Source organism: Zootoca vivipara, chromosome 5 (genome assembly GCF_965207765.1).
Source record: "Zootoca vivipara chromosome 5, rZooViv2.hap1.1, whole genome shotgun sequence".
NCBI lineage: Eukaryota > Metazoa > Chordata > Lepidosauria > Squamata > Lacertidae > Zootoca > Zootoca vivipara.
Genome location: NC_142588.1, coordinates 59,591,167 through 59,605,632, shown reverse-complemented (window position 1 = coordinate 59,605,632; position 14,466 = coordinate 59,591,167). Strand labels below are relative to the sequence as shown.

The 14,466-nt window shown below is 44.4% G+C and overlaps 1 protein-coding gene across 1 annotated transcript; it reads right to left on the bottom strand.

The window, feature by feature from the left end:
* Positions 1 to 1,620: 1,620 nt before the first annotated feature.
* On the bottom strand, positions 1,621 to 14,258 carry LOC118093846 (small ubiquitin-related modifier 3). The gene is made up of 4 exons (XM_035133604.3): positions 14,155 to 14,258; positions 8,800 to 8,928; positions 7,653 to 7,724; positions 1,621 to 3,432 (listed from the first exon to the last, which is right to left on the bottom strand). Exons 1-4 carry the CDS (start codon positions 14,173 to 14,175, stop codon positions 3,370 to 3,372), a joined length of 285 nt encoding a protein of 94 aa, XP_034989495.1. The 5' UTR covers positions 14,176 to 14,258; the 3' UTR covers positions 1,621 to 3,369.
* Between the last annotated feature and the right edge of the window lie 208 nt (positions 14,259 to 14,466).

Sequence of the window (14,466 nt, the reverse complement as noted above, 5' to 3'; positions counted from 1 at the left end):
ATACAGTACTCCGCCCATTTGGCTGGGTTTTCCCCCAGCCAATCTGGGCGGTTTACAGCATATATAAAAACATAGTAAAATATCAAGTATAAAAAACTTCCCGATACAGGTCTGCCTTCAGAGGTCTTCTAAAAGTTGTGTAGTTTTTTATCTACACAGTATAAAGACACAGGGAGAATCTGTGCTGTGCTACGAAACAGACTTCTGCCTCTTCACAAAGTAGAAAGGGGATCGCCAAAGCGCCAGGAATTATTTAACTTTATTTTACTCAAAACAAAATAAATTCCTTCCAGTAGCACCTTAGAGACCCAACTAAGTTTGTCATTGGTATCTTTCCTGTGCATGCACACTTCTTCAGATATTCAGAGTAATCTCTTTACATGGATGTGTATTTGGTATGGTTATAAATTCATTTCTAAAATTAAAAATGATTAAAAAGAAAAAAGAAACCAATGATGGGAGTATCGTGGGATATTATTAGTTTGGGTTCCATATCCTCACACTGCACCCATTATCACACGCTCATACCATGTTTTAAGTTTTAAATTCATGTGGACATTTCAAAATCCTGGTTAGAGACCGAGTAGTACATACTTCATGATCTACACACAGCATTCATCCATCCCTTCAAAGCAGTATTCATTGGACTAACTAGGGTCAGAAGTCATTTTGGGGCAAAACAAAAGCAACTTACCTATAGGTAGTCATTCCTAAAAAGGTAGCTTCACCAGAGGGGCTCCAATATTTGGATGTTTCTCTGCTTCACAAATATATGCAGCAATTTTTATGCCATCAGAGTTTGGTCAGTAGAGAACGAGACTCAAATCACAGGGTCATGGGTTCAAGCCCCACGTTGGGCAAAAAATTCCTGTATTGCAGGGGGGTTGGACTAGATGACCCTTGTGGTCACTTTCAACTCTATAATTCTATTATTGTTGTACAGTATATGGACTCAAAAATAACCTGATGCCGATGGCATCAAACAGTTGAGGAACAAAGATTCTGCAGGACTCCCAACAACCCAAATGTTTTGAAACAAAAGTTGCAGATAACTAGACTTTAAGAAAGTAATGGCAGCATCTCCATAGCTACAACCCCCAGTGTCAAAGTGAAAGATTTAAGCATTGCCCACCACCAAGCTACAACTGCAAAAATGTGGCTTTGGCACACTACTGTGGTAAAGGCATATTGTGAGATATCCAGAATGCACTTTCTGTGCACATGGCATTCTGAATCCTGATATGCCTTCCAACAACTCAAATTTTACACTAAAGCTAAATTACTAAAATGTGAAACTTTTTATGTGCAAGAAGCAGCAGCTGTATGCTCCAGGTGTAACTACATATAAAAGCAATTTCAAATGAATCTTCAATTTTTTTCTGAAATGGGTGTTTGATGTGCAATTATCTCTGAAATACTGAATAGAAAATATGGCCTTGCCCTTTAAGCCACCATCACCACTTCCTCCCACGCCATCTGTTTTTCTAAACAGTAAGTGCATTTCATCTGAGATATTAAGGATAAATAATATCACCATGTAATTATAAGTTAATAAAGAAAAACACCTCCAGGGTGTATTTTTTGAAAAACTGCTTTTTATGCCCTGAACAGTAGGCTTACTCTCAATAAAAGAACTTTAATAAAAGATGTACATAAGAATAAGTTGTCAGCATTTCAGTGATATAGCTTTGAGTACAGTCATATGAAATGCAGCAGCATCAAGCATAAGCCAAGAGACAGAGTAACAAACTATATTTACTGTGTACAGTAGTAAAGGACAACAAATGTAAAAAATTGTGAATAAACAATGACAGATTTTAAAATATCCCTCCTTAGACAACATATAACTGAAACAGAAAACTCTTTTCCAACAGGATTTCTTGCAAGCAGATAATCTAACACATGATGGGTAGAGATTAAAAGGAGGAAGTGACATTCTCAAGCAGCAATGAACAGCCTCCTGAAAGTCAACAGAATGATCTTATATTTTTGGATCTCTGCAAATTAAATTTTATCAAGCCAGATGTCACTACAAACATTATTTTGAAGCTCAAAATATTTGAGGACGTAGGACACAGCAAGCCTCTTTAAGAATGTATCGTTACAGAGATTTTCCTGCACACTTGACCCCAAATATATTGATACCATATTTTTAAAAGCTACACCTTATTTACTCATTATAACTAAAATATCTATGAATTGATGGTTATCCAAAGAGCACCATGCACAAGCAAGAGACTCTGCATGTACATGGGGAACAGGTACTGGACACATTTCTCCCCTGCAGCCCTCCAGTATTGCACAATACTCCAAAGGGTCCTCCTCCTATAGGAGACTTTTCAGGAGACATGAGGAGTTATAGCAGGAAGAGACTGCAGAAATCCCTGATGTGCACACAGAACATGGCACATGGTCCTTTGTATCCCAGCCTATAGATTTCAAGGTAGCAGCTAAGGAAATTGTTAAAAGTTCAGCTTTCAAGAGAGATGACAGAAAAAGGTACACAACTTTATTTATTGCCTAATATACATCAATAAGGAGTGATTCTCACTGGGAACAATCTGTTCAGAATTTCTCCTAAACAAATTCCATTAAAATTAGTTGAACACCATAGCTTCCTAAGAGGATTCTGGTTCTGGTCCATTCTTTAAACATTTTATCAGACACTGGTGCTCAACTTTGGACATATGACAGTTAAATAGTAGGTGTGAAACTTAACCTGTGCAAATGCTACAGCTGCTGACAAATTCAAAGACATTCCTTTACTTTAAAAAATTGTTTTATTCTATGCTATTTTATTATGAAAAAGCACATGTACATTTGCATTACCTTAAACTGTCACTAAGCATGTATCTGAAAGTACTGTCCTTTCTGCATATCCCATTAACAGTTTTAAAAGTAATACATGTGATTAATGGTAAAATCCTTTCTTTCTCAACCCACCTGTTTTGAGGAGAAACTTACTATTGCAAGGAAAAGTATTTCAATATTTACATTACATAATTAAGCAGTAAAACAGAAACAACAAAAGCCAGGATTAAGTATCCTTCTTTTACAGTAGGCTTGTATTTAGGCCACCAATTTATAGAAACAAGATGACAGCAGACAACAACCGGCATTTTACTTATTTGAAAATTTAATTTTGACTGGGCCCACTTTTATGATGCATTAATTTCCCACAGATGCAGCTTCAACTTGCACACGCAGTATATCAGGGACAGGAAAATAATTTGGATAAATGTCTTCGGAACATGAGGAGATTCCTGTATGATTGGCATGTTCATTTCTTTACTATTTAATAGCAAATCCAAGGACAGATGATAAAGTGAGTTGAAATTTTACATTCCTCTTCCTAAAAGGACAGGATATTTAGCACATGCCACCCGTCTGCTGTTGAAACACATCAATAGTATCCTCATCTTCCATTTCCAACTGTTAATAAGACAAAAAAGTAACAAGTTTTAAAGATAATATTTAAGGAATCTTGTTTCTAATATACCAAAACCTCTTAATCTAGACCTCTGGTTGAGTTGATGCCTTATCTCTTGCGGCACTCTTGTTCTGTGTTGCTGGTCTGTTATTTTGTCATTGGTTGTTTTGCAGTTTTGTGTTATGTTTTTTTATGTAACTGTACCTGTTTTAGCTGTGAGATTTTTGTAACTTGCCCTGGGATCATTTGGTGAAGGGTAGGCTACAGGTACAAATAATTAACTTCATTGTCTTGCTTGGAAGCATACTGTGTAGAGGTTTCTTTAGATGTATTATTATATCAGCACCAGTTTTCCCCCTTCCAGTGTTAAAAGCTGCATCACTCACAAACTCACATTGGGTTCTAGAATTAACAAGAAATATGCAACTACATCTGCTAGCTGTATTGCAGCGATGGGGAACTTTTTCAGCCCAGGGGAGGCATTCCCTTCTGGGCGAGCCTCTGGGGACCATATGCCAGTGGTGAACAGGGCCAGAGGCAAAAGCAAAATTCTACCTTTGTACAGTAGGCTAGTTTCTTCACACTCAACACATCTCTGTACTCTATCAAAGCAAGCAAGGAACATTACTGGAGTTCAAGGACACATTCCACTCAGGCAAGAACACTCGGGGGTGGGTGGGTGGCAAAGCAGGGTTGGGGAGGATGTGGCTTGGAAGGTTATATAGCCTTGAAGGAACAGTGCCCTTCACCACTCCTTACCGTGTTTCCCCTTTTTTAAGACGTAGTCATTATATAAGCCATAGCAGGATTTCTAAGCAATTGCGCGATACAAGCCATACCCCGAAAATAAGACATACTGATAGACCCTTCACCCACTAGCAATAACCCCCCTCCTGCCAGCCAACTCCCCCCTTAAAAATCTCTCCCCATTTTGCTGTCGCTCCACAGACACGTATTTCCTTTAAAAGCTTGTAAAAATGCACCGAACAGCCGTAGCTGCTGGCTGCCGAAGCCTTGTGATTTCTCTTCCCCGTTTCTGAGAGCATTTTTTTAAATAAAAAGATCCAAAAATAATTTTTTTAGCCAAGCTGTGTAAGCTCTACTTGGTGAAGGGGAGAAAAGTGGGGTGGGGAGGAGATGAAGGCACGAGGAAGAAAAGAGGGGCGATTGAAGAATGCAAAGGCTGTTTTCCCTTTTAGGGAGAGACCTCCGTGCGCGCGTCTGTCTCTCTCCCCCCCCCTGCGTCTCTCTCTCTCTCTCTCTCTCTCTCTCTCTCTCTCTCTCTCTCACACACACACACACACACACAGCCCACCTCTCGCTTCCCCCCACCTTTCCCTAAATTCCCTTCCATTCAATGCACGTTGATTTCCTCTTAACGGGAATCTCCCGTGTCTGATTGTTGTCTCATTGCTTTTACCGGGCATAAAGCAGCCTTTTAAAAATCCTGCTGCAGTTTTCTTTCTACCTTATGCTGCTTGGTTGTCTGTGGAGCTGCCCCTTTAAGGATTTGTAAGTAGTCTGGATCGCAGTCCTTGCCTTGGGGACTTTTATTTATTTATTAAGGACTTTTTCCTTCGCTGTTTGCGAGCTGCTAAAAGGAGCTGCTAAACGCTGCTTTACACAAAAGTTAAACTGCCGGTCCTAACAACAACACGTGCTTCCTCACCTCGCTGGCTCAATTGCTTCTCAATTGCTACCATTTACCAAGTCAGCAATCTTAATTGCTGCTTAGCTGGCTTCTTTGTTCTCAGCAGGTAGCTTCTTTGCTATCAGTGCTATGCAGTGCTTTGCAGTGCTATGTTGTTGGAACTTCAGACAGTCTTGCAGTCTTGGGCAGCTGGCTGGTAGAGATCCTTACTTGCTTTAGGTATAGGCTACTGCTAGGACTGTATCACACAGATAGATTCCATTATACTGGTTTAGATTTAAGAAGCTCCAGTGTAGCAGATTGCTATTAAGTGAGTCCCCACCTTGGAGGAGAGAGAGAGCAGCCCTTCGCGAACATCCCAGGGCCGGGGAGAGAGGGCTGCACCAGGGACGCACACACCTCCCTTCCCTCAGACTCGTAATAAAAATACCGGTACCAGTAAGACATCCCACCAAAAATAAGCCACCCTGTGGTTTTTTGAGAAAAAAAAGTAATAAGACGGTGTCTTAAAAAGGGGAAAACACGGTAGAAACAGAGGAAACCATATACTTAGCAAATCATTATCTAAGTACCCTTACTGGTACTCTTCACAATCTGGCAGGCTAAATATTCTTGGCTTATTTCTAATGTACTGCCAACCCCTCCTGCTTTCTTAACATGATACCCATGCATTTACAGTGCATTCCCCCCCCAACATTAACATGCTTAAAGTACATCTCAGAGGGCATGCTAAGAAAGCCGCTAACAGAGTCATTCCAAATAAATCCAAGAGAGGAATTTAGTGAAGATAGGTGGGTGGCTGCCACCCAGTGTGTGTATGTTAACTGTGGTAACTTTATAGAATACCTTGTGGAATTTAGTTTTCTATACTACTATTTCTTTTCCATATTAAGCTTTATTCTCTCTCCAGTTTAGTTTTAAGCTGCTAATTAGGTTAGTTTATCTGTATTAGTTTAATAAAACATCGTGGATTGACTTCCCTATGATGTACTTGCTTATTGTCACTATGATTATTTAAATGTTACATTTTTTTCAGTTGCTATTGCTTTACATTTTACACCTTGTGAATTGTTTTGATAAAGCATACATATAAATAGATGAAATGCTCTTTCCTCCTTTCCACAACTTTCAGAAGTGGCAGCAGAAAGGTACTGACAAGTGTTTTCTCGGTACTGGGTTTTTGCAGAAGTGAGTTACTACTAGTTTTCCTCACTCAACTTCTCCACAGAATTGCTGTTGTTAGTTCCTGCAGATGTCCAGCTCCTGACTGAGAAAGTACCCTCCCTTCTCCACAACTTGTGGAAGGAGGGATGGATTCTGTTTCTTCTCATGGCACACGCACAGCTTGGAACTTCTGCAAAAGCCTAGAGCGAGCAGGCCTCTCTACCCCCAAATTCTGTGCACATGTCATAGGACTTCAGGAAGAGAGAGGCAATGAAAAATTTGTAGGCACAGACCCTCAACTACCGGTATAAACATACAGAAAAATCTAGCAACTTGCATGATTAATTTTACATAGGATAAAGCAAATATTTCTGAGGCCAGCCAGCATGCATAGTTTGAATAACTGGTTAACTTAGACTTTATTTTTTTTCCTAACCCAATTAATGCCTTTCAAAACTTATAGAAACCAGATCTTTCCAGTAGCTCACACACTCATATGTGCTACAGCTCTCTTAACCCAAAATTCCTATCTTTCTTGTGGAAGAATGCATTTTCTTGCACTCACTCCAGCCAAACACTTACAGTGCAGTTATTTATGCCCATTTGGTGTCCTGTTGAAATGGAAGACTCTTTGATCCAGTAGAGCCTTCTATCAGAAGAATGGGGAGGTCTCCTTTGAAACCAAGTGGAAGATGGCACAGGGGGCTGGGAATTAATAATAATTACCTCCCTTTTGGGTTTTACTGTCAGAAGCTTCTGCTGGAGGGACGTCAATTGATACAACCCAGCATCTTTACTCAGAAGAAGTTATTGCTGAGTTCAATAGGATTCATTCCCAAATAAATGTGCAGAGTTTCAGCCTCAGTAAGTGACCTCTGACTATTCCTATGATTGTAAATGTGCATCCTTTATTGGTGGCGTAATTTTGTAGCATGCTCACACTATAAATTTGATACAGGGGAGTTTCCATGGGAAAAGATTAATATTTTCTATCAATGATGAGAGAATTCCACAAAGTACCACAGGCATGGAATTACATCATGCCTGGGATTAATTCCAGTAAAGGGATCTATTATATCTACTTCTAATAATCACAGAGAGCCTACCAAAATCTGTCACCTTATCAGTCTGTGTCAACCTTATTTACACCCCAGAAACCTTACACACCATTTCCTCACTAGTGGAAATTGCCCGTGAATTTTGAGGGCCTACAGCTTCTCTAATACAATTCATTCCTCCTCATTGCTTTCTCTCTCCCACCTTGATGGACTCTTGTTAATAATGATTTAGCTCACCATAGTAACATTTTATTCTAGGAATCAACGTAATTCCCATTTGAACTTCCAAGACACAGGCAGCAGCCACAAGGTCAGCTTCAACTGTATAATGAACACCACTCTCTCTTACCTGTGCAGGTGTGTCTGTTTCATTAATTGGTTGTCCATCAAATCTGAATCTAATCTGTCTCATTGACAAACCCTGAAATATGACAGTTAATGTAAATCCACATATGTAAGTTCATGTCAAAATGGATATTGCTCACAGACATCAGTATTTCATAGAATTAAACTGACAGCTGATTGAGGATACACACCTCATGAGCCAAATATCTCTCAGGAATTTTATCACCTCATGCAACATTTCTATAAACTTGTCTAATTTAGCAATCTCGGAAGAGCTGCTAGAGATGCAAAGTAATTAGGACAGTGTCTTTTCTTTGTCAAGTGTAGAGGTGACATTCTATGAACAGCAGAATCAAAATACATTCCCATCTAGGCAACCTTCTAGAGGCCGCCTGCAAATGAAGGCTAGAGCCAGAGGCAAACACAAGCAGAGCAAGAAAAGCCAGAGGGCTCCTTTGGCCTAAGACTTCCCACCTCGTAGTATACAGTTAAGCCACCGTTTAGGTGGGGGCTACATTCCAAGAATAGCACATACAAGCCAAAATCACATATAGTCAAAACACACTGGGTGCAATGGCGGGTGGGATTGCCAAAGCCGCCCCCCCCCCCGGATGCCCACCCTCTTTTTAATTTTTACTCTTTTTTGCCAAATGCGTAAAGCTGAATGCACACAAGTTATGTCTGATGGGTCTAACGTAATCTCAGGAGCACCCAGGTTTATCCACATCACACAGCCCCATTAAATGAAGTTTTCTCATACTTCAGTTTAACACTGCAGAACATAAATGAGATAAATTATGACTTAACACTTGTGCAGATATGTCTCACAACACAAGATAGATAGGAAGAAACTGGTTACAGTAACTGGATTTTTGAAAATTTAAGTTCTAGGACAAAGCTAATAAATTCAGCCTGCAAATGAAAGGAATTTAACAAGCACATCAAAGATTATGTGGGATAATTGTATGCTTCAACAAAATAGTATAATGGGTTTTATACCACAAAGGCATCAAAACTTTGTATGCCTTGAAAAAATATTTTAACATCAAAATTTATCTGGGCAAATAAGCCATGGGGACCTTGGGAACCATTTTATGTACCTCACAATAAGCAAGTGCATAATAATACAAAAATATAATTAACTCATTTACCTGTCTCTCACAATAGGCCTTCATTAGTTTACTTAGTGGTGTGTGCCGTTTTATTTTAAATTGGACCACCGATCCATCTTGGCCAGCTACTTTTAAATTGATATGGTCATTCTCCGTTTTTACTCCTTCCTGCAAAACAAAACATAAAAGTTCAGATCAGTACAGTGGAACCTCGGTTTATGAACACCCCGGTTTATGAATTTTCGGTTTATGAACGCCGCGGACCCATCTGGAACGGATTAATTCGTTTTCCATTACTTTTAATGGGAAAGTTCGCTTCAGTTTATGAACGCTTCAGTTTATGAACAGACTTCCGGAACCAATTACACCCATGCTTCAGTTTATGAACGCTTCAGTTTAAGTACTTCGCGGACCCGTCTGGAACGGATTAATCCACTTTCCATTACTTTCAATGGAAAAGTTCGCTTCAGTTTATGAACGGTTACTCCGCGGACCGTCTGGAACGGATTAATCCACTTTCCATTACTTTCAATGGGAAAGTTCGCTTCAGTTTATGAACGCTTCAGTTTATGAACAGACTTCCGGAACCAATTGTGTTCATAAACCGAGGTACCACTGTATTTGGGGAGCATTAGTCAAAAGAACCTGGCTGATACTTGCAGCACTTAGAACAGGCGTCGGCAACGTTTTCCGGCCGTGGCCCGGATCATTCCCACAGAGGATTGTCCGTGGGCCGGACATGCGCAGAAGCCATTTCCGGCGCTGTGCATGTCTGGGGCACCGGAAAATGCTTCTGCGCATCCCCTGAAGCCAGAAATCTCTTCTGCACATGCCTGGAAGCCAAAAATCGCGCCTGCGCAGAAGCAATTTTCGGCATCTAGGCATGTGCAGACGCGGTTTCTGGCAGCTGCACATGCGCACCTTTCTGAATCATTTCCAACTTTGCAATATCATTTTCGAGGTTAGGTGAGGTGACCAGAGCTGTACACAGTACTCCAAACATAGTCGCACCACTGAATTATATAAATGCATTATAATGTCAGCAGTTTTATTTTCAATTCCTTTCCTAATGACCCCGAGCATGGAATTTGCTTTTTTTACAGCTGCCGCGCTACAGTTAGCCTAAGCAGCACACAGATGTTATTAAATAAAATAAACAAAAGGGCAGAGCAAACCAAACTACAGGAAACCAGTACAACTTACTCCTATTCCAAATTCTATTCAGTAGTGAAGCTACAGCCCAAACTCAGCAGAGGCACACAAACCTGTAAAAAATAGTTTGACTTACACTGGCAAAAAGGATGGTGTAACCCCTGCAAGGTGGCTAAGCCGTGTGACTAAGTTGAAAGGAATTTGGAATGGGGTATTTCTGCTTCTCCCCATGTGTCATCCTGTTGTTGAACATTGGCTTGTAGCAATGTTTGGATCTTTCATTGTGACTGCAGCACAACTATTTTGGTATGAACAAACAAAGCATTGCTTCCTCAACTGGTTTGCAGGTATGATTTGTAAAGCAACTGCAGGTGATATGTAATGCAGCCTCACTGCATTATCTAGCAACCCCTGCACATTTTTTAGTCTGAAAATGCCCTATTCTGCTACAGGACTCTAGATTTGTTCCTCTAGGAAATTCCATTAGGATTTCAAGGTAAAAAAAATGAGGTGAAATCTACAAACATCAATTTTGCCTTCTTTTTCCACTGAGTAGCGCAGGGAGCAACACAGGAAGTGATAGAAAGAAAAGGTTGGCATAAAAACTTCTCCCAAAAGGGTTGCTGAAATCTCCCCTCCACGGCTTACCCTTGGATTTTAAATTGTACAATGGTACCTCTGGTTACAAACTTAATTCATTCCAGAGGCCCATTCTTAACCTGAAACCGTTCTTAACCTGAGGTACCACTTTAGTTAATGGGGCCTCCCGCTGCTGCCCGATTTCTGTTCTCATCCTGAGGTAAAGTTCTTAACCCGAGGTACTACTCTACTTCCAGGTTAGCGGAGTCTGTAACCCGAAGTATTTGTAATCCAAGGTACCACTGCATTTATACTTTCACTATTGGGGAACTTATACTTAGGTCGCAATCCTAACCATGTCTATTCATAAGCCATAGTTGCTTCAAAGGGATTTCTCTCATGTAAGTGGGGTTAGGATTGTAGGCTTAAACACACAACATAGCATATTAAACAACTAGCAGTTTTAAACGATTTCTAGGAGCTTGATCCCAAGTGTTAGTCTCACACTACAGTGGTACCTCGGGTTACGTTACATTCGAGTAACGTAATTTCGAGTTACGAACGTGCTGCATGCATGCGCGCAGAAGCGGCACCTCCAGATACCGTGTTTCCCCTTTTTTAATCCGTAGTCAGAAAGTAAGCCATAGCAGGCTTTTAAAGCATTTGTTCAATATTAAACACCCCCTGAAAATAAGCCATACCTTCACGCAGCAGCGCCGCTCGCCTTGAGGCAGCGGGACCCAGCAGCAGCGCTGTCCTTGTCCTCCCGCTGCTGTTGCTGTTGCTGCTGCTGCTGGGCCAGGCGGAGGCGAGGCCGCTGCTCGCCCCTGGGGGCTGCATGGCCCAAGGCTGAGCGGCGGCGGGAGGCCCGCGGGCGCTTCTGCACGGCTGGAGTGACGGGCGGGAGCGCTGCTGGCCCCTTCCGCGCCGCCGGAGCGTCGTGGGCTGCATGGCCCAAGGCAGAGCGGTGTTGCGCCACCAGGGCAACAGGCAGCGGCGGGAGCACTGCTGGCCCCTTCTGCGCCGCCGGAGCACCCGGCGAGGAGGCCTGCCTCCCCAGCGCCCGGTACCGGCGGCTGCAGAGCGGAGCGCTCTGCCGCGCCGAGCGCTCGGAGCGCCCAGCAGCGCCTTGCAGAGCGCCGAACACTCAGAGCGCCGCAGCAGCCTGGCCTCTTCCTGCCTGCCACCCCACCGCCCGGAACCGGCAAGGAGGAGGAGAAAGGGGCGCCTGGGAAGGAGTCGGGAGGGCCCTTGCTGCATGATCCATGGGCACCCGGTTCCTTCCAAGCGCAGTGAACGCCGCGCCTCGCTTTGAGCAAGAGGCATGAAAGGGACGCGGCGGCGGGGGTGATGGCTGCGCGGGCGGCGGCTGCGTCATGTCTCCCGGCGGCCGTGGGGGCTCTCGGTGCTGCCTTGCCCGGGCCCCGCATTCCCCGGAGGCCGGCCTCATGCGGTGGGTGGAAGGCGCGCGGGTGGCCTGCCTAAGGCCGGGCGGGATCCCTCAGCCCTCCTCATCCTCATGCGTTTATTTCGCGAAACACGCCCCCCCCCCAAATAAAGCAGCAGGAACCTCGGAGCGGTTGGCAGGGGGTGGGGTGGGATTAAAAAAACCACGACAAAGGCATCACCGGGCGGAGCGCCGAGCCAGCGGCCTGGCCTCTTCCTGGCCATGCCGAGGAGGCCTGCCGCCCCACTGCCCGGAACCATAGGTACCATAAAAACATAATAAAACTAAGACATCCCCTGAAAATAAGACACCATGTGGTTTTTTGAGGGAAAAAAGTTATAAGACGGTGTCTTAAAAAGGGGGAAACACGGTACCAACGGGACGAATTAAGTTCCTATCTGGAGGGTCCACTGTAATGACATTTCCCTAGCTGTATGTGTTACTCAAAATGATCTTTAAATGCTTTAAGAATCCACAGCCTAATCATGATGCAAACTGAAAGCCTTCCTCAAGCAGCAGAGGAAGTTGTCTTATATTGACTCAGATCCATTTACTTGAGTATTCTCTACATTTGGGGTAGCCAACATGGCACCCTCCAGATGTTGTTGACTAAAACTTCTATCAGTCCCAGCAGGCATGGCCAAGAGCAAGGGATAGGAATTGCAGTCCAAACCATCTGAGGATGTCATGGTTGACTAGCTCTGGTCTACACTAACTGGTAGCAGCTCTATGCTTTTCAGGCAGGGAATGTTCTCATCTCCTACTTGAAGATGCCAGGGACTGGTCCTGGGACCTTCTGCATGCAAAGTGGATTCCCTTTCACTGAACTACATCGCTTACCCCAAATTTGGAGTGCATTTAATAGTCAATAAATTGTCTTAGCTTCACCAGCACCAGGAGGGAAAACAGCCTCCAGTATTAGGCAATTTTCCTGTAATTATTTAAAAAGTCTACATGTTTCATAATATATTTAAACCTGGCCCCTTCCAACTCTACAATTCCACACAGAATCAGAACATGGTTGAACAGCAGAAGATTCACACTATACATTTAAAGCACATGATTTCCCCTTAAAAAATCGTATGAATTGCAGTTTCCCTCACAGAACTACCTTTTCCAGTACTCTTAAACTCCACTTCCAAGGATTCTTTGGGGGAATTAAAAGAATGGGTGTTAACCACACTTTAAATGTAGTGTGGATATTGCCACAAGTCTGCAAAAAGACTCAATTTTAGAATGATCCCTCTCTGCTTTTAAAAAAAAGCCAATTAAAAAAACTACATACCATCCAAACAACTGAAAAAAACCACCTTTCAATGCTTTCACTCCTGCTTTTCTGATTATTTTCAGCCTACAAACACAATTCATCTATAAAGCTCACCTTTAAGCACTTTGTGAGTAGGATATGCATCAGATCCCCCGACTCTGTGATGTAAGCTTACAACTGATGGGGACCACGCTAAACGTATCACCTTTCATTAAATTGTTCTAATGTTACAATGAGGATAGCGATTGTTCCGCACGCGCAAAACAGAACAGTGTAATCCTCCGCATACCGTCTTCGGAGGTATCCTCCATTGAATTCAATGGCCAGCACTTGACTGCACTGAAAGCCTCTCCTCAAACTTGCAGCCAGATCCTATGCATGTTGAGTCTCAAGTCGCAACGGGGTCAGTGGGGTTGTTCTGGGGCAGCTCCCTCACTATATGGATGCACGCGGGGGAAGGAGGCTCTTAGGTGCAAAAAATTACTGGACACCAGTCCGTGTACACCTCGGCCCAACTGCGCGCGGAAAAGGGGCCGTGGGCGGCGGGGAGAACGAAAGAGCCGGATGGATCCGGCCCCTGGCAAGAGAGCGCGGCCTTGCGGAGCACGTGGTGGTCGCGCCTTCGGCCTCGCCCGACAATAGCGAACCCGGCGGGGGCGGGCCAGGATCGGAGTTCGCAGAGAAGCGGCGCGGCCTAGGAGCGGAGCCGAACTCCTGCGGGAGCTCCGCGGAGGAAGAGCGCGGTCGGGCCACCCTCCTTCCGGGTGAGGCGGATCCCGGTCTCGCTGCTCACAACCGGGGCGGGGGAACGCAGACCCTCGGGGCCTGGGCCCCACAGCGAGCCTCGGGCTCTTCTCCCGAGAGGGGCCGGCAGGTTCGGAAGGGGCCCGAGCGGCTGTGGGAGGAGCGCGGGGCGCTGGGGCGGAGGGCGGGCCGGCCTCGCACTCACCTTGGGCTTCTCCTCGGACATGGCGTCGCGTCAGGCAGGGACCTCTCAAGGAGCAAGTCCGTACGCGCTCGGAGCCCCCGTCTTCCTGCGCTCTCCTCTCCCGCCCTCAGCAACTGCCCGCGAGGACGCGCTCCGCTCCCCGCAATCTTCGGCACCCGGTTGGTCCCGGAGGGGTCACGTGGGGCGGCGCGCGCTCCCGAGGCGCGCTCCCGAGCGATGCTCTCCCAGTCGGGAGCGCGCTTCGACTGGGCGGAGGCGGCGATGGCGCCGAAGGTGCGTCATCGCCGGCTGAAGCGGGAGCGCTTGGGCGGC